We start from the raw sequence: 18,724 nt of genomic DNA on the forward strand, positions 1-18,724 counted from the left end.
CCCGGCCCCCCTGCGACCCCCTCTCCGGCAAAATGGCACCTCCCAAGAGCAACGCGGCCCGTCGCGGCCGGGCTGTCTCATCGCAGCGTCGAGGGGGCGCGAGGACGGGGCGGGGCGGGATCGGCGAGGGGCGGGGAACCGAAGGGGCCAGGCCACGCCCCTCGCCCGCGAGCCGTCCCGCGGCGGCCATTTTGCGTCAGTCTCGCTGCGTGGAGTCGCGAGGGGAGGTTGCCGCGCTTCTCTCTCTCTCTGTCTCCCCCCCCCCGTTCCCTTCTTTCCCACGCGCGGTTCGCAGCCGGTCTGAGGGGCGGCTCCGTCGATGGCCAGCTTTCCCCCGAGTGTTAACGAGAAGCTCATTGGTGAGAGAGCCGGGGGGGGGGTCGAGGGGCTGGGGGGGGTGTAGAAAGGGGGACGAGGCTTTACGGCAAACGGCACGAGCCCCGCCGAGAGGGAGGGAGGGAGGGAGGGGCGGCCAAGTCCGGCGCCCACCCCCCGAGGAGGGGACGCAGCGGCTCAGCCGCTGCGTCCCCTCCTCGGGGGGTGGGCGCCGGACTTGGCCGCCCCTCCCTCCCTCCCTCCCTCCCTCGGCGGGGCTCGTGCCGTTTGCCGTAAAGCGCTGCCGAGGCGCCGCTTTAATGGGCGACGGGGACGGCGGCCCTGTGCAACAAGGGGGGGGGGTGTTCCAGGGAATGGCCCACAAGGAATGTGGGGGTGGCGGGCGGGTCCTGGGGGTGTCGAGGGGGGGCGCTGCTGAGCTGCCTCGAGCCGCGGAGAAAGGCGGGATGTCCCCGTTGGAACCCATCGGTCCCAAGGGCGGCGGCCTGGGTCTGGGGCTGCCAGGGGGGGCTGACAGAGCCAGGAGGGGGGGGGCGATGCAGGCCCCGAATCTACCGTTGATACATAGGGGGCCGGGCGCGGGGGGGGGGGGGCTGCAGCAGCACTCCCGCCACCGGTGGACCCGCCGCTGGCATTGGGGAGGGGCCGGCAGCCTGTTGCTGGAAGTGGGGGGGGGGGGTCAGGTGCTGCCGTGAGGGAGCGGAGACCCTTGGCCTTGGGACCTTGGGCACGTTTTCCGAGTGAGGTTCCCGGGTGGGTGTCTTAACGTGACACTGGAAAATGCCCGATGAATAAGGATTTAGTTGCGGGGAGAGGAGATTTTGTTTTTGCCCCACACCTTTCCTGGCGAGGCTGAGCTCAGGGTGGCTGTATTCAGCAGTACTTTGGGTTTGGGGGTGTACCTGTGTCCAGGGGCTATTGAAAGGGTCCTGCAGCACTTTCTGTTGAGTGGGGAAATGACTTGGGGGGCTGGTTGTGGGGCAGAGAGCAATGGCGAATCTCAGCCAGAGAGGATCCTGAGGAGGCACCCCCCCCTGCTTCCTTGTGTGCCTGTGGCGGAAGTGTTAACTTTCCAAAGAGCTACCAAAAGAGAAAAAGACAATCCTAAACGGCACGATTCAAGTCAAAGGTGGGTTGGCCATGTGGGAAAAGACAGGGGGTGTTATGGGAGCAAGTTAGAAATGAAGCACAGCTCTTGCTTTGACAAAGGAGCAGGGCATTCCTCAGAATGGCCTCTTCAGGCTCTATTTAAACATGACGTTTGGTGAAGCAAAGATCTCTCACCCTGTGGTGCAACCCTTGCAAAAAAAAACCCTGCTGTGTGTGTTTCCGCTTGCACCCAGCATATCTGTAGCTCTGGAAGGCACTGGTGCTGGGGTGCAAACTAAGCGCTTTTCCGTGGCTGCCACACCATTAACATTGGAGAACTGTACGAGAAGGGCCACTGGTTGTGGAACTGATTTCAAAAGACCGGTATGACAGGGTAAAAAAACTAGGTGTCTGTCTTGTGTTCTGTTCTTTGCCTTTACAATAGGGCAGCAACCTCCGGTTCCCATTGTAAACTTTTGGATGTTTTTGCATTGTGAGAGAACAGTGACTTGCACATAGAGTGGGAAGCAACTTCTGATTTGAGTTCCCACGGCCATGTTCTCACTACAGTTTCCTAGGCTTCCTGTATTGAGCTTTTTTTTGGTCCCTTATTTGGAATTGTGGTCTCTTTTACCTTCTTTCTCCAAATTTATGCTTTTTAAAAGAATCCCTACAGTTTTTAGAAGAAGAGTTGGTTTTTATATGCTGACTTTCTCTACCACTTAAGGGAGAATCAAACCGGCATACAATCACCTTCCCCTCCCCACAGCAGGCACCTGGTGAAGTAGGTGGGACTGAGAGAGTGTGACTAGCCCAAGGTCACCCAGCTGGCTTCATGTGTAGGAGTGGGGAAACAAATCCAGTTCACCAGATTAGCCTCTGCCACTTATGTGGAGGAGTGGGGAATCAAACTCAGTTCTCCAGATCAGAGTCCCTTCAATTTGTACAGAAGCAATTTCTGTTAACGAGGAATTATGGAATGCCAAGTCTAGCAAAAGAATGATTGCTTTCTGCTTGGAACTCATTTTTAGATACATTTCTGAGCTGGCTTGCTGTTGTCCTTTTGTTGAAGCTATGTTATAATGCAGCAGTGGAATTCATCGCTTGTGTGCCTTCTTCCTCTTTTGACTGTGGGTGGGGTGAGGGAGAATTCATTTTTCATGATTATTTCCAGCAGTCTGAATAATTTTGTCCCAACAAGTACAGGAACCTGGCAGGGATGTTCTGATGGGAAAACATTCTACTAAACTCTGAGGAATACGGGGTTTCCCTCCCTATCTAGGTGTTGTATGGTTTTAAAAGAAGGGACGTATCATTGCCAAATAAGGGCAGATTTCCAGTGTTTGGATTTATATGGTTTCCTTTTGGGGGTGTATGTAGCGGCTGCCATTATGGGTTAGGAGCTTGTTATGTACAGGCACGTCCTGCAGTAGTAGACCTCCACCCCTGCATTTGAATATAGACATCAAACAAGGAGCTCTGCCCAGTTACTCAGTATGTAAAAAAGGTGTGGCTACTCATTTCCTCTCATTTATGTTCGTGTTTGCTGTGCCCAGTTGTTACCGGAGAAAGCAATCGCATGTTGCTAGTAAATAACTAATTCTTGTTGTCTCTGAAGGATATATTTGTGTAGGAAATTATTATTTGCATAATCTGTCCATGATGTCTATAAATGCTGTGCAAAACGATTGGAATAAAGACAATGGAAGATGTGTCCTTAAGAAATAAATTATCAGTATTTTTAGTGTTATTCAGCTACTCTTGCTCAGATTGCTGATAAAGCACATGAAATTCAAGGCTGCAGTCTTAGGCACGCCTAAGATTTTTGTGTAAATACATATGGGATCTAAGTACACAATTATTCTTATATACCGCTCTCCCCAACAGATTGTTTCTAAGGTAGAATAATAAATATTATCAAAAGTGGAAATCGGAGAGAATTAGTGGGAGAGTGTATTTTTTATTCTTCCCTAATATCAATGGTGATCTTTATCCATTATTCCTTGGTGACTAGTATTATAAATGTTGGGTGATGGCAGTTGCAGAAAAAAGGGTGTTTGCTTTTATATACTAGGTCTGAATATTTTTATATGTTTTTATATGTTTGGCACAGGCTGATTGTATAGTGTGACAGCTAGTGTGGTGTAGCTGCTAGAGTTCTGGAGTAGGCCATATGGAGACCCAGGTTTGTAAACCATACCATGTCATGAAGGATTTGCTGGGCAGTCTTTCTCAGCCTTCCTACCTCACTAGGCTGTTGTGAGAATGGGCTGTAAATGCTGTTCTGAGCTCTGTAGAGCATGGGTGGTATAAAAATGGTTGTTGCATTTTTTAGACGAAGTAAAATCAAAGCTTCCTGCAAGAATGCAAAGACAATTTTTGTAATTGACACAATAGCATGAAGAACGCTGCCCTGTAAAGCCGTTAAGTTCCTCATTCTCACTTTTGAATGGTGCAATCTCTCTTTAGGAAGGTCACGTGCAGTAGGAGAGCTTCTAGCCCCGATTTCTCCTTTTGACAAGAAGTGTGGCCGTGAAAACTGGACTGTTGCCTTTGCGCCAGATGGCTCCTACTTCGCTTGGTCACAAGGCCACCGCATAGTAAAACTGGTTCCCTGGTCGCAGTGTCTTAATAACTTGTAAGTACAGCCTTCTTCTGATAAGTAAACTGTCTGGTAGCTTTTTAATTTGTCTGAATTCCTAATTGAGAAATTTTGTGTGAAAGGTTAATCGTTCTGTTATCAGAACTGATCTTTTCTTCTTGGTGTAGGAATTAGCATGATTTAGATCAGGCAAAGGCTGCAGGACGCAGAAAGCTAGAATTTTATGAAGGAGAGTAAGAATTAAACTAAAAGGGTGAAAGCTATTCCCCTTCTCCCCTCCTGGAAAGCCAGCGTGGTGTAGTGGTTAAGAGCCATGATTTGGAGCGGTGGATTCTGATCTGGAGAACCAGGTTTGATTCCCCACTCCTCCACATGAGTAGTGGAGGCTAATCTGGTGAACTGGATTTGATTCCCCCACTCCTACACACGAAGCCAGCTGGGTGACCTTGGGCCAGTCACACTCTTTCAGCCCCACCCACCTCACAGGGTGTCTGTTGTGGGGAAGGGAAGGGGATTGAAAGCTGGTTTGAGTCTCCCTTAAGTGGTAAAGAAGGTTGGCATATAAAAACCAACTCTTTTTCTTATGCTAAGTCATTCTACAGCAGTGAGGGTAATGGCTAGAGGCTTGGACTTGGATCTCAGAGGTCCACCCTTTTCCTTGGGCGTGCCTTAGTTCTTGACAAAGTGGTGACCTACTTGACAAGGTTGGCAAGAAAGTATTAAAAGTGCTTTGGTCTAGAAAGTGTGGGATTTATTAGCTTTTCCATGTACCATAAATAGAACCCATTTTTATTTGCATTTGCAGGATAAGTGGCGCCCATGACAAACCAGCTGACTTCCTCTGTAGAGAATGTTCTCTGTCAAGCAGCATATTGAATCTGTCATTTCAAGGGCTTAGTTAGATACTTGTTCCTTCTAAAATGTTGACCTTTTTCCTCCCCCAGTTCATTGCATGGCGTAAAATTTTTTGGAAACGCAAGCCAGTCCAGACTTTCAAGACAGAATAGTGATGGTGACCAGAAGTCCAAGCCCCGTGAGCATTCCATAGATTGTGGGGACATTGTCTGGAGTCTTGCTTTTGGGTCTTCTGTGCCTGAAAAGCAAAGTCGCTGTGTCAATATAGAATGGCATCGGTTCAAGTTTGGACAAGACCAGCTTTTGTTGGCAACGGGCTTATCCAATGGGCGTATCAAAATATGGGATGTCTACACAGGTAAAAAAAAAAAAGTTGCCTGTGGGAAAGTTCATACACTTTTGGTTGTAGAAGGTTCAGAAGAACCACAGTGTGATCCAGGTTTCTGAGTGATCTGCTTGTCGCCCTTAAAGCCATTTGTGCCGAATATGCTTGACTTGTTTCAGAGAAGATGGAGAATTATTGCATAGAACCTCTGTGTTCACAGGCAGTCTACCTCTGAAGGCCAGTTGCTGGGGGGCAAGTAATGGTGAAAAGTTTGTTGCCTACATGTCGTGCCTGTGGGATTCCAGGGAGCATCTGGCTGTCCACTGTTGAAAGTGGAATGCTGCTTATTGAACTTCTTTGTTTTTATATCCTGCTGTCCCTCCCCCCCAAATGGGTTATTGCATTGTTTTACCCTGCTGACAGCAGCCATCCTATGAGGTAGGTTAGGCTGAGAGAGTGTGAGAGGCTTAAGGTCCCCCAGTAAGCTTCCAGGGCAGAATTCAAGTCCTTCCAGATCCTAGTCCAGCACTCCAGCCCCTGTGCAATACTGGCTGTTACAGTATTTGTATACTGGGCAGTAATTTTACTTTGACTTGTACCTCTGTACTGCTCATTCGTGTTTTTGTGAATGTGCGTAGTTGCCCTTTACGTCAGCTAAAAAAGGTAAAGGTCCCCTGTGCAAGCACCAGATCATTACTGACCCATGGGGTGACGTCACATATCGATGTTTACTAGGCAGACTTTGTTTACGGGGTGGTTTGCCAGTGCCTTCCCCAGTCATCTTCCCTTTACCCCCAGCAAGCTGGGTACTCATTTTACCGACCTCAGAAGGATGAAAGGCTGAGTCAGCCTTGAGCCAGCTACCTGAAACCGACTTCTGTTGGGATCGAACTCCGGTCGTGAGCAGAGCTTGTACTGCAGCTTACCAGTCTGCGCCATGGGGCTATAGTCATATAAAGATCTGTGGTTGTGAGTTGCTTGGATTCCTGAACAGCATCTTTGCAGCTGTATTTTCACCCAGTTCCTTCTAGGCTGGGTAAAAATCAACCCCAGGTTCCTTGGAATTGGAACTTGAGCAGTATTGCAGTGGCTTAATGCTTGAATATTCAGGCAAGTTGCCAAAAATTCCTTTGGTTTCAAAATGTTTGTGCTTCTTAGAGGAAAGCTTTTATCTTGGCACTCAGTCTGAAAGGCTGTCCAAGAGATAAAGAAAGTATACTTTAAAAAATAATAAGTTCAGGGTCAAGATTTAAGTAAACATAAGTACCGGGTAATATCTGTGCGTAATTACTTGGTTTCCCAATCCATCTGTATGTTTGTAAGGTATTTATATCGTGCCTTTTGATCTCTCTGGATCCACAAGATAACTCACGAAAGAGAAAAAGACACGTCGGTAGCAGGGCGCATTGCAGTTTTATCCCACCTTCCCTCTGAAAAGCTTGGAGTGGTGAATGTGGTTCTTCTCTTCTCCATTATATTGAAGAAACCCTGTAAAGAGGGATAGAATACTGAGAGTGCATTTAATGGCTGAGCAGGGATTTGAACCCAGGCCTTCCTAATCTATTCCACGCTATTTTCACAGATAAAGTAGGCCTTCCTAGGCCTTAGTGCTCCCACTGAAAGAGCTGTATTTTTGCTTTGGATGGGAGAACACAAAGCAGTGCCTCAGAAGGTGATATTGGGGAATGGGCAGATTTGTGTGGGAGAATTTGGTCTTTACGGTTATGATAACATTAGCAAGAGAAAAAGGTATTGCAGATAAACATTGTTGTGTGACATTCTGAACGGGACCATGGCTGGTTAATGCCTCCTGTCTTGGGGTATAGAGAGCTTCAATTTTTTAAATTAGGAATTCTAAATATGTGTAAAACATTAATATTATGCGGGAGGGGAAATTGCAATGCTTACCAGATGCTAATTTTTCAAGAGTTCTGACTGGCATCGCATTGATGTTGCATTTCTGGAAAGAAGTCATCTCCTCCCACAATCTAAATAAGAAATGTGATTATTGCTACTCATCACTTGATGGCAGGATTTAATTTTGAAATGTGTTCAACCCACAGGAAAGCTCCTCCTTAACTTAATGGACCATACTGAAGTTGTCAGAGAGTTAACTTTTGCCCCTGATGGGAGCCTCATACTAGTATCTGCCTCAAGAGACAAAACGCTAAGAGTGTGGGACCTAAAAGATGACGGTAAGTGATGGGCAACAACTTTGCGCTGGGGCTGTGGAAGGACACTCAGGGACTTATTTTTCCTTACTGCCGCTGTTTGATAGAGGAAGTTCAAATATAATTTGCAGAGAAGCATCCCAAATCCTGGTTTTTCTTACGCATTCATCTATACCTAAGCCCTGACTCATCCATATATTTTAAGATGGGGCTTTTCACCCTTCTCCCACCCAAAGACCCCGCCCTGGTCATCGAGTCAGCAAACAAATCAGATGCAATAATTGTTTGGTTGTTCCCTTTCATTTCCATCTTTATAATGTACGTTTGCTTACTCTTGCCTAACATGCTGTGATTCCAGGTGGGGTTAGGATGTGCAGCCAGGCCCCCATGGGCTGCTTGCTAGTATCAGCATTGCTCTTACTTGTTAATCTGACCTACCAATCTTTTTATTTTCCCTCTAGGAAATATGATGAAAGTATTAAGAGGGCACCCGAACTGGGTTTATAGCTGTGCTTTCTCTCCAGATTCTTCCATTCTCTGCTCTGTGGGTGCCAGTAAAACAGTAGGTATCAAAGTTTCGCGTTCTCTGTCTTGTATATGATTGTGAGCAGAATCATTTGGAATCTTAAAATAATAGCCAGCTTGTGCTCGGTGTCGCGCTGTTATGGTGGTGATGATGCGAGGAGATTGCATGATGAAAAAATATGACAGCAAATCGGCATAAAAGCCTCGCTCAGTCGCCAGCCCCCGATCTGAGCCTTGCGCTGCTTTTCAGTTCAAAGAAACGTGGATGAATCTGTTTATACAAAGTAGTTGTGCATATCTCCATCTGTTCCACAACTCTTTTAATATTGAAGCGACCAATAATGTTTTGAAGGGAGGGGTTGTAGTACTACTTTGTGGCTCCTGACTTTGTCACATTTTTTTGTCGTTCACTTTAAACATTTCATTTTTCAAAATCAAGGATGTGGGCTGGTAAACCTTACTTAATGTAAAATTCCACTCTTGGATCAATCGAGAGTTACAAAGCAGCCCTTGTGTGTAAAATCTCTGGAAGGAAGAGCAGCGTCCTGTTGGACTTGTGTAGAGCAGCGTTCTGTTGTCCTGCTATGCGGTTGAAAGCGGTGCCGCTAAAGGATAGTAGTAAGCTGATAGATACAGTAACCGTGGGAGGGAAAGTCTTTAGACTGTGCACGCTTCGAAGTAAGTTGGCTTTGAAATCAGTGGGGCTTAGTTCTGATGAAATATGTATAAGATGGACCTGCATCTCTTCTGTACAGTACTAAACTCAGCTGAGGTAATACAAGGGTGGGCAACTTGTATTCGCTGAGGCATATTTGTGTGGAGTTGATTCTTGTTAGAATTGACCTCATTTTGAAGGAGAGAGTTTCTAGTTGTCATGCTTGCAATGGTACCTGAAAAAGTCATGATGGACATGCTGATGTATCATAGGTGAGGGACAGAGAGTAAATACACAATTGCCAGATCTCTGTATCCAGTTTTTCCCCTCCCCACACAATGAATTGGCTCCTGCTTTCTTTTTCAATACCTGAGTGCAAAGTGACAGAATCAGTGTACTGTGGCTTAACTGCCCAGCCCACTGATCAGGGCTTCCCTTGTTCACGGAAGAACAGTATGAAAAGCTACCGTAGCCACAGACAAATGAGAGGGGAATGCCTGAGCTCACTTTCATTATTCCTGAGGAGGCCTTCAGTGTTGAACAAGTTGTCCATCCTCTGGGGGCTAGTAAAGAGCCCAGCGTAAAAGCTAGCAGTGAGCATCAGCATAAAAGTAGCTGTTAAGAGTTAATTTATTTGTTTTGTTTTTAATATTGCAAAGTTTATGGGGGAATTGTAGATGAGAAAGAGAAATATCAGTGAAATCCTTTAAAAAAAATAGAACAGATGTGGATGTATGCATTGCTCTTTTAGGCTGTGTGTTTTCCATAAGCTTCTTGCTTTCCCTGTCACAGGTGGTGGCAGCAATATTGGTGTGATTGAGGGTAAGCTGACACCACTCACACAAGCGCACAATGGTGTTTAGCTGGGCAGAAAGAGTGGCATCTCTGGCTACCAGGCTGGGGGCGAGCTTTACCATAGGACGAAGTAACCCTTGCGCTCGGCTGCAGGGTGTACTGTACGTACGCAGGTGCTGGTTGATGTCCACTTTCTGCTTTTTTCCTTTCTTTTCTTGTTTATTTTCACATTAGTGAAATCTCATTGACTCCTTTTAAACAAAATATATATTGTCCATTCATATGGAGCTCTGGAGTCCTTTTAACAAGCTGAGCCAAGTCAGACTTTAACAAAACCTGACTTTAACAAAGTTTTGTTGCAGTTAAAGTAAAGGAAGTCACTAATACTGCTCTGGTAAAACCCAGAGTTGTTCTGCACATTGCATTTGCAGAGGTTTTTTTTTAAAAATCATAACTAACAACTCTGCTTATTGCTAAGGCACAGGGTGATTTATAATATTTAAAAAAATAAATGCTTAGAACTCTGTGCCAAAAAAAGCACTAAAGGTGCAAAATGTGTTTTTTTAATCCTTAAAGCTTTGCTGATACTATGACACATATGTAGTGGAATGTTGATCCTGCACATGCTTTAAACCAATGCAGTATTGTTTAAAGTGTACAGCTGCATGTGAATTGTGCTGAGCCATGCCTGCATTTGTAAATTGGCTGATTTACTAAGACTTTTACTTAAAAATCTGGTAAATTTGTGTAATGTGTTAATATGTGTGTATATTATATATATATATATATAGAATTAAGTTTAAATATGTAAACTTTTAGTAACATGATTTAATTTCTGTTTTTTGCCAAAGACTTGTCGTTTGGCTGTGACAATTCCTTTTTTTGCTTGCAGTATCTGTTTCTCTTCCTAGGCTGACGGCGATTCAAGCCTATTGTAAACAAGTGATCTTAAACTCACAGGGGATGCCACGGGAGTAACAATATGTTAACCTTACGTTTTTTTCTGTCTGTATATTTCTTAAAACATTTGGTAGATAATTGACAAAAAGATGGGGAAATGTAATATAATATTTAACCCTATTTCTTTTGTATTTATAGTTAAAATAACTAAAGTTGATAAAGGGGATTCATTATAGATTACATGGTTAAAATCCCATTGATGATGTCTTCACATGTTGGCTTATTTTGTAAAATTAACACTTAACAAAGTTAGCAATTGCATGTATGCTTTATTATAATTTAAATCGAGTATGACACTGAGCATATACCTTAATTGTAGTGGCTCTTAATGCTTAGCTTTAACTGTAATGCTAAATAAGACTAGCAACCCAAAAAAGTCTGGGGTAGGAGGGGAAGGGTGCTTGAAATGCTGCGTGTTGTACGTGAGCAGAGATATAACATTTCCCCTTTTTAATTGCAGGTGTTGCTTTGGGATATGGATAAATACTCCCTCATCCGGAAACTGGAAGGCCATCACAATGATGTTGTAGCCTGTGAGTTTTCTCCTGATGGAGCTTTACTGGCTACTGCATCGTACGACACTCGTGTTTCTGTGTGGGACCCCTATGTTGGAGTCATTTTGATGGAGTTTGGGTGAGTCCATGAACGTGACTGGACACATACATATAGGAGGTCAGGATATGAAGGCCAGGAGGATAAAGGGATTCTGGAACTTGGCTTCCATTAGGTTTCTCTTAGGTGTTGCTTCGTAACCTTCAGATTGAGAGAAATTCTGGGAGCTAGGGTAGTCCATTGGATAGGAACAGAAAGACCTGAGTTTTCGAGGCTTGTCCTTTACAAGAGAGAATGAAGCTATGTGCTGTATAGGAGCAGGGCATTTCAGTCACTGTGTGAACAGACTGATGGACCTTGATGGACGTTGGTCTGATCCAGCATGGCCTTTCTTTTGTTCTTATGTTTCCTAGCCCAGCTACCTGAGAGCTCCTTAAAAAAAAAAAACTTCAGGGCCCTGATCTCGTACTGCAAGGCCTTGTAGCAATAGGAACACAACTGACTTGGACTGTTGGGCTAGTATGTCTACTATGGGCTCGTTTCTAGTCTTGTTACTTTATTCATGTACTTCATTTTTATCCCACCCATCCTCCAAGGAGTTCAGGGTGGCTTACACATTCTCCTCTCCTCCATTTTGCCCTCCCAGAGAACGCTTGTGGGGTAGCTGGGGCGGAGGGAGAGTGACTAGCTCAAGGTCACCCAGTGAGCTTTTGTCGTTGTGTGTGGGGATTTGAACTGAGGCCTCCCACATTCTTGCCTGGCACCTTAACCTCTGTGTCGTGCTTATTCTGAGATCCTGTTAACCGGAGATGGTAGGGGTTCAGCATGGATGGGGTGTCTGCATTGGCCTTACTGCCCTTCCTGAGACTTTTCCTTCCGCCCTACTGCTGCTGCTCTGTCCTATCTGGCAGTGCCATGTGCTGCTGTGAGACAGTTGGTCTGTCGAGCCTTGTTTTCAGCTGTGCCCGCTGACATTTCCTAATTAACTTCCTGTGCTACCTTTGGCTTACAAAGCCAAGTTCTTTAAATGAAGCATTGAATATAAATGGCAGGTCCCCAGGCAGTGTCAGACTGTAACTTTTCAACAGCTTGTGGAGGTAGGATTCTGTGTCACTGCATGCCTCTTCCTCTCTCCTTAGTAGCCCTATGTAATTTTTGCTTACCTAAAGATTACACAAAAAGCAAGTGCTTATAGTAGTCTTATGCTTTTGATCCTCAGGCATCTGTTTCCTGCTCCTTCTCCAATATTTGCTGGGGGAGCAAACGACCGATGGGTCAGAGCTGTATCTTTTAGCCATGATGGACTCCACATTGCATCTGTTGCTGATGATAAGTATGTACAGCCAAGGAAGCTGAATTTTTCTGGGTCTTGCTGGTAGGGCAAAATAAGTGGGTGTACCTCTAAATGTACAGCAGTGACTTGTTTAAGCAGATGAGGGAAGGGGATTAGTTGGGAGTAGGGTTGTAGTGATGTGGATTTGTTCAGGAGAGAGTTTTCACAAAGGAAATAGGGTTAATTGTAAGATTGCCTGTATTGAATCAGACCACTGATCCACTGTGTTCAGTTGGACTGGCAGGAGCTGTGCAGTCTTGGGTAGAGCGGGGTTTTTTAAAAAACTTTTAACAAGCACTTGGTTGTTGACTGTTGCCAACACACAACAAGGTCTCTGAATTTTATATTGATCTGATGGTCAGCTGTGGCCTGTTCCATTTTGAGCCACGTAACATCACGAGGCACATACTGTTGCTGTCACAGACAGGTAGATGAGTTATTGTAGTAAAGGCTTTTGCAATTCTGACATTGTTTGGCCGGTCAGCTGTGCCCAAGCAAATGTCACAATGACTTCATGTGAAATGGATTGCTTAACCTCAACTACCAATAGGCCCTTATCTGGAGAGTCAGACCGGAGAATTCTGTAATGCAGCAACAGATGGGCAATCCAGCGTTTGAACTCATGGCGTTCTGCCTGGGGCATAAGGGGTGACGCTTTTGTGAGGGACATCCTGTCATAAGACATGAAAAAGCATAGCTTTCACTGAGATGTTTACCACATGGTTCCCAGAGACCTGTCCCTTTTTTGAAAAAAGCATGCCGTAAACACACACACATACACGAACCTTTATTGGCATAATAACAGCTTTTCCAGATGCGTTTGTACAGACACCTTAAAAGAAAAAAATTGTGTTCCATCATAAAATGACAACCAGTTAAAATCATAGAATCATAGAGTTGGAAGGGACCACCAGGGCCATCAAGTCCAATTCCCTGCACAATGCAGGAAATTCACAACTACCCCCCCCCACATCCCTAGTGACCAGAAGATGGCCAGGATGCCCTCCCTCTCATCATCTGCGTAAGGTCACAGAATCAGCATTGCTGACAGATGGCCATCTAACCTCTTCTTAAAAACCTCCAGGGAAGGAGAGCTTACCACCTCCTGAGGAAGCCTGTTCCACTGAGGAACCGCTCTAACTGTTAGAAAATTGTCGAAGGCTTTCACGGTCAGAGTTCATTGGTTCTTGTAGGTTATCCGGGCTGTGTGACCGTGGTCTTGGTATTTTCTTTCCTGACATTTCTCCAGCAGCTGTGGCAGGCATCTTCAGAGGATTAACACTGAAGGACAGTGAAGAGAGACACTGTCCTTCAGTGTTAATCCTCTGAAGATGCCTGCCACAGCTGCTGGCGAAACGTCAGGAAAGAAAATACCAAGACCACGGTCACACAGCCCAGATAACCTACAAGAACCAATGTTAGAAAATTCTTCCTAATGTCTAGACGGAAACTCTTTTGATTTAATTTCAACCCGTTGGTTCTGGTCCGACCTCGGGCAACAGAAAACAACTCGGCACCCTCCTCTATATGACAGCCCTTCAAGTACTTGAACATGGTTATCAGTATATAACTAACATTAAAAAAGATCTCTTCCTATTTCAAGCTAATAACATGCCCTAAGCTTCCATTACAGTTGGCTTTTCATACACTGTGATAGAAAGGAATTGTGTCTACCTAGTCCCCATTTCTAATCTGAAGGTTTCAGTAGCATGGCAGGGGAGATAACTGGCTTAGATTTAAGAACTTAAGTGCTTGTCTAGGTCACTGAATAGGGGCAGTGAGACCAAAGTCTCCCCCTGTTATGTCCCCCTTACTCCACCCCAGCAACTGGTATTTTTGAGGTTCACCAGTTTGCAACATGAAGGCATCCTTGAGTCATGCTAACAACCAGTAATGGACCTCTCCTCCATTGGTTTCTGTCAGTCCCCTTGTTAAGGCCATCTGGGTTAGTGCTCATTACTACATCTTGTGTCAGTGAGTTCCATAAGATAATTGTTTGTCCTGACTATTGCCAGTCGATTTTACTGGGTATGCCTGCATTTTCCATGTCAATCAACTTCTGAGGCTAACTTAGAAAAGTTAACATCTTAATGAAATCATAAAAATGGCAAACAAAACATGAAAGCCTAGAAGAACAACATCAGGTATGGGCTTCATATTCGAAGCACCACCACTAAAAAGGCCCTCTCTGTGGTTACCAGCCACTGGGGCATCCAAAATGGGCTTTCTGAAGAGGGTCAGAGGTTGAGCTACACAGTGAGCCCTTTAATTGACCACGGTTTTGTACAAATTGACAAACTTTGTGGCTGTTCCTTTTTGAATGAAACAGGAAAATGGATAGAAAGGGACAGGCAGGGTGAGCAGAAGCAGCTTAATTTGCTCGTTTTGTCTCTGCAGGATGGTGCGATTCTGGAGAATTGATGAAGACCACCCTGTGCAAGTTGCACCATTAAGCAATGGGCTTTGCTGTGCCTTTTCTACAGATGGCAGTGTTTTAGCTGCTGGGTAAGTGGTGGTTTTTTAATTAATGGTGTTTTAATTGGGAGGCGGTTTTTGTACCTACACTAAGCTCCAGCTTAGGTGTTCTCCGTGTTGAGGTTCTGTTGCAGTTCCAGGACACGGCTTAGATTATTAGATAAAACATTCATGTGCCATTTTTTTCGGCATGAAAGTTCCCCCAAAAGTAGTTTGTAGAGGATTAACTGGGACATAACTATGGAATAAAACACTACAGTTTTTCTTCACCAACAGCAAGATGTACAATATACCCAAATTAGCAAACTGGCAAGGTGAAACTAAATGGAAACGCATTAAAATCTTTCCTGATTAAGCAAAACTAACTAACAAACAAAAGATCAGAGTGGTCTTTGCCCAAATGCTTGCTTCCCCTCCCTCCCAATCCTCCTGAACAGTAGAAGAGCAGAGGCCAAGTGTGCCGGGGGTGGGGGGAGTAATTCCACATGGTTACCAGCTAGCCAGTTTCCTGAAGCTGAGCTGGTTTGGGTCAGTGCTTCAGTAGGAAGCCTCCTAGGAGCTCCACTGCCTGCTGGGCCCAGGCGGTAGATTTGTTGGTTGGTTAATGGCATCGTAGTCCATATTCCAAGCTAATATGTCCATGGAGCTGAAGGTGCTGCAGTGTGGATGCACGTTGGTGAACAGGAAAGGTGGCAACCCAAAGCAGCAGTCCTGTTAATTCATGGACTCTTTGCATGAGATACGTTACCCTGTCAGGCATAGCCTGAGAATGGTATGTTGTGGGTGAGCCAGATGCCAGCCAAGGGCAATGTGTTATTCCTTTTCCTAAGTGTTTTGACTCCCTTCGTGGGAACCTCTGGAAGCTGCTCTTGGGAGGGGGGTTACCATGGTACCCTGGGCTATCTGTCTTTTGATGCACTGTACAATTGATCCTCACTAGTATCCTCTTGATTCCTGGCTTCTGTTACCTGTTGAACTTCCCTAATAAATCAGCTTTTGTAGGACTCCCGGCCTGCTGAGTCTGTTTATGGGATTATCACAGGACTAGAGCTCACAACCCAGGAGTCTAGTGGCATCTGTATTTCAGCATAAGTTTTTGTGGGTCAGAGTTCACTTCCTCAGATGCATAGAACTGTACATCCATCGGGCTTGGCTAAACATTCAGAAGAAAGGGGAGGGAAATGTTGCAAAGAGGCCAGTGTGAAACAATGTCCAATCAAAAGAGAGATCGGTTCACCTAGAGTAGGTGTGAGATACTTCCCATGAATAGCAGCAGAGTAGACGGAACATCAAATCTAATGCATAATGAAGTGATCCAGTGGACCAAATTAATTAACTTGTCAGGGTGGGATATGTGAGTTGTATAATTGCATATAATTCTGGGTGTTTTTGTTTGCTTTGTGTGCAGAACACAGGATGGCAGTGTGTACTTCTGGGCCACCCCCAGGCACGTCTCCAGCCTCCAGCACTTGTGTCGCATGGCAATCAGGAGGGTGATGCCCACCAGTCAGGTCGAAGCCTTGCCAGTTCCTTCCACAGTGGTGGCTTTTCTTTCCTACCGTTCTTAGAAAGAAAACGGAGGGAAGGGGCAGCTTCTGAATGTGATAAGACAACACCAAACTCAGCAGCCTTTGTACTTAAAGCATCACAGGCTTTGAACTACATTTGATAATTTTTCCATTTAAAAAAATCAAAAAGCCCTGTACTCTCACCATGTGGAGATTTTAAAGAAGTTATTTATAGAAAAGAACAGAAGTATTGAGACAATTTTTTAAACTTGCCAACTGTGAAAGACCTGTACATAATTAAATATAAGCTACACTGTGCTGTCTAGGTATCATTTGTGAATGCTTTTCCTGATATAGTATGTAATATTATGTGTATATATTGTGTCTCTGGAGCCTCCAGAGATGATGGTGCTGTGTAAAGTGGAAGTCAGCTCTTGAACTGGGAGACACACACCTGGGCACATGTTGACAAAGCTCCATTGCTTCTGTGCTGTGTGTGTATGCTGGGCTGGGCTTAGACAGCTGGCCTCAGCATGTGCATCTTGTTGAGTCTGCATGAATGAGTTGGCTCAAGGTGTGTAAGGAAGGGACAGATGGTTGAACCAGGGGTAAGGGGAAGGACAGGACTTGTATATTGATTTAATAAGCAGGCATGCGATCTTCAAGAAGGCCTTAATTCTGGAACAATGTGACGTTACAACTTTTTGATCCTCTGGGGTTTTAAAGGAGAAGGTCTGTACGTCTTTGAAATCCAGCTGCTGCATTCCTGCCTGACAACTTCTGTAATATGTGAACATCTAACAAACTGAGGCTATTTTCAGTATTCTACAACCCTTTGCCATTTGCAAGGGTTGATGCTGGGTGAACTACCAAAGATGAAGTGTTCCCATTTTACTTTCGCCTTCTGTTTATCTGGTCCTGCAGATAGAGAATGTACGCATTGCATAAAATGCCTGATTATATATATTTTGAACTTTTGATATTAAAGAAATGTACAAAAAAGATCTTCCACGTGTTGGTGTACTAATTATTTTTCTAAACTATATTACTGGAAAATTAATACAGCTTCGAGGAATGGGGTGAAGGGAAGAATAATTGATAATAGTGTGGTGTGTAACTCGCCCTTGCAAACTACTCAACAAATTAGCTGGGCACCTGCCCGTGTTTACTACTGCAAGTTATTTACAGCATATCAGCACCCTGGAACAAATAATCCATTCTTATCTAGGTCCTGAGCTGCTTCACACAAAAAATAGCTACTGAAAAATCTGAAATAAGTGCTATGTTGAATATGGTAATGTCATGCTCCTCCAGAGCCAGACTGGCTGGCTTGCTCTCCACCATCTTGTCCAGTCCCCAAGGATTGCTTGCAAGGCCTCCAAATGGAAAGAGGGAGAAGGTTGCCCCCAGGTTCCTCCCTTTTCCCATGACTGACTCCTTCACTTTCCATCTCCATCCTCCCTGGCCTGTCCAACCTCTGCTCCCAAGTTGCACCCAGAAGGCAGGTGTGCCTAAGGGAGGGGAGCACCCTTCTCTCTATGCGGATGGCCGCATCATGGGCTACACCACTGGCCCTTGCCTTGCCGAGCTGTGTGCCGGCCAGGCCAGACTGTTCCCTTCCTGGCAAGGGTTTGCCTCCTTCAGGCCCACTCTGGAGACCACTGGTGGGGTGGTGCTGGGGTGGCCTTGGCCAAGCCGTCATCAGTGTGTGCTACATCATGGCTTCCACTGGTAAGGCCCTCTGCTCCTTCAGGGCTGCTCTCACCCCCCCCCCCAAACAGAACCAAGATGAATGGCAATAAGGCTTTAACATAATCCTAACTAGAACGACTTCCGGTATCAGTCTCTTGGACTGAAACATACTAGGAGCTCTTAGATACTGTTGGAGAGACCTTGAGCAGCTGGCTCACAGAAGAATCCACTGAGTTCACCACAGCACAGTGGCTTAAACTGTAATGGGTGGTGTTGCGGGAAGGAGCAAGGTCGTGAAGTTCTGTCATTCCTAGGGAGTTCCTGCCAAGGAGGCCTCCAGCCCCACATACACTTTCCTGCCTACCCTCCTCAGCCCTGGATGGCTGCGACCACTTTGGTTCAAAGGCTTGACTGGGGAAGGTTCAGAGTACCCTCCCTGCCCCCATCTTCAGTTGGGGTGTTACTGCTTTAAGGCCAAGTATTAGGAATTGAAAAAACGATTAAATACTTCAGCCATTGACTAAGAGAATAGTTATGAAAATAGAAGAATTAATGCAGGGTATATTATAAACACACAGTGCAAACTGGAAAACAAGAGCTCCCTTACGCCTAACAGCTCATCGGCTTTCTGGTCTGCCACCTTAAAGCAACAGGTACCTGTGTTCCCTCCATTACGCCTGCTCCAATCCTGCAGCTTGGACATTTGAACACATGAAGCGGCCTTATACTGAATCAGACCCTTGGTCCATCAAAGTCAGTATTGTCTACTCAGGCTGGCAGCAGCTCTCCAAGGTCTCATCCAACCCCAATGCTATGAATGATTTGTCCTCAGGGCTTTACATAGAGATTGA

The 18,724-nt window shown here is 45.4% G+C and overlaps 1 protein-coding gene across 1 annotated transcript; it reads left to right on the top strand.

The window, feature by feature from the left end:
* The first annotated feature begins 283 nt into the window (after window positions 1–283).
* Window positions 284–16,290, top strand: WSB1 (WD repeat and SOCS box containing 1). Its single transcript, XM_056865589.1, has 9 exons — window positions 284–359; window positions 3,895–4,063; window positions 4,972–5,240; window positions 7,271–7,402; window positions 7,840–7,940; window positions 10,774–10,946; window positions 12,085–12,198; window positions 14,596–14,703; window positions 16,082–16,290. The coding sequence occupies exons 1-9, from the start codon at window positions 320–322 to the stop codon at window positions 16,239–16,241; spliced, it is 1,266 nt and encodes a 421-aa protein (XP_056721567.1). The 5' UTR covers window positions 284–319; the 3' UTR covers window positions 16,242–16,290.
* The last annotated feature ends 2,434 nt before the right edge of the window (window positions 16,291–18,724 follow it).

This window comes from Euleptes europaea, chromosome 19 (genome assembly GCF_029931775.1).
Source record: "Euleptes europaea isolate rEulEur1 chromosome 19, rEulEur1.hap1, whole genome shotgun sequence".
NCBI classification, from domain to species: domain Eukaryota; kingdom Metazoa; phylum Chordata; class Lepidosauria; order Squamata; family Sphaerodactylidae; genus Euleptes; species Euleptes europaea.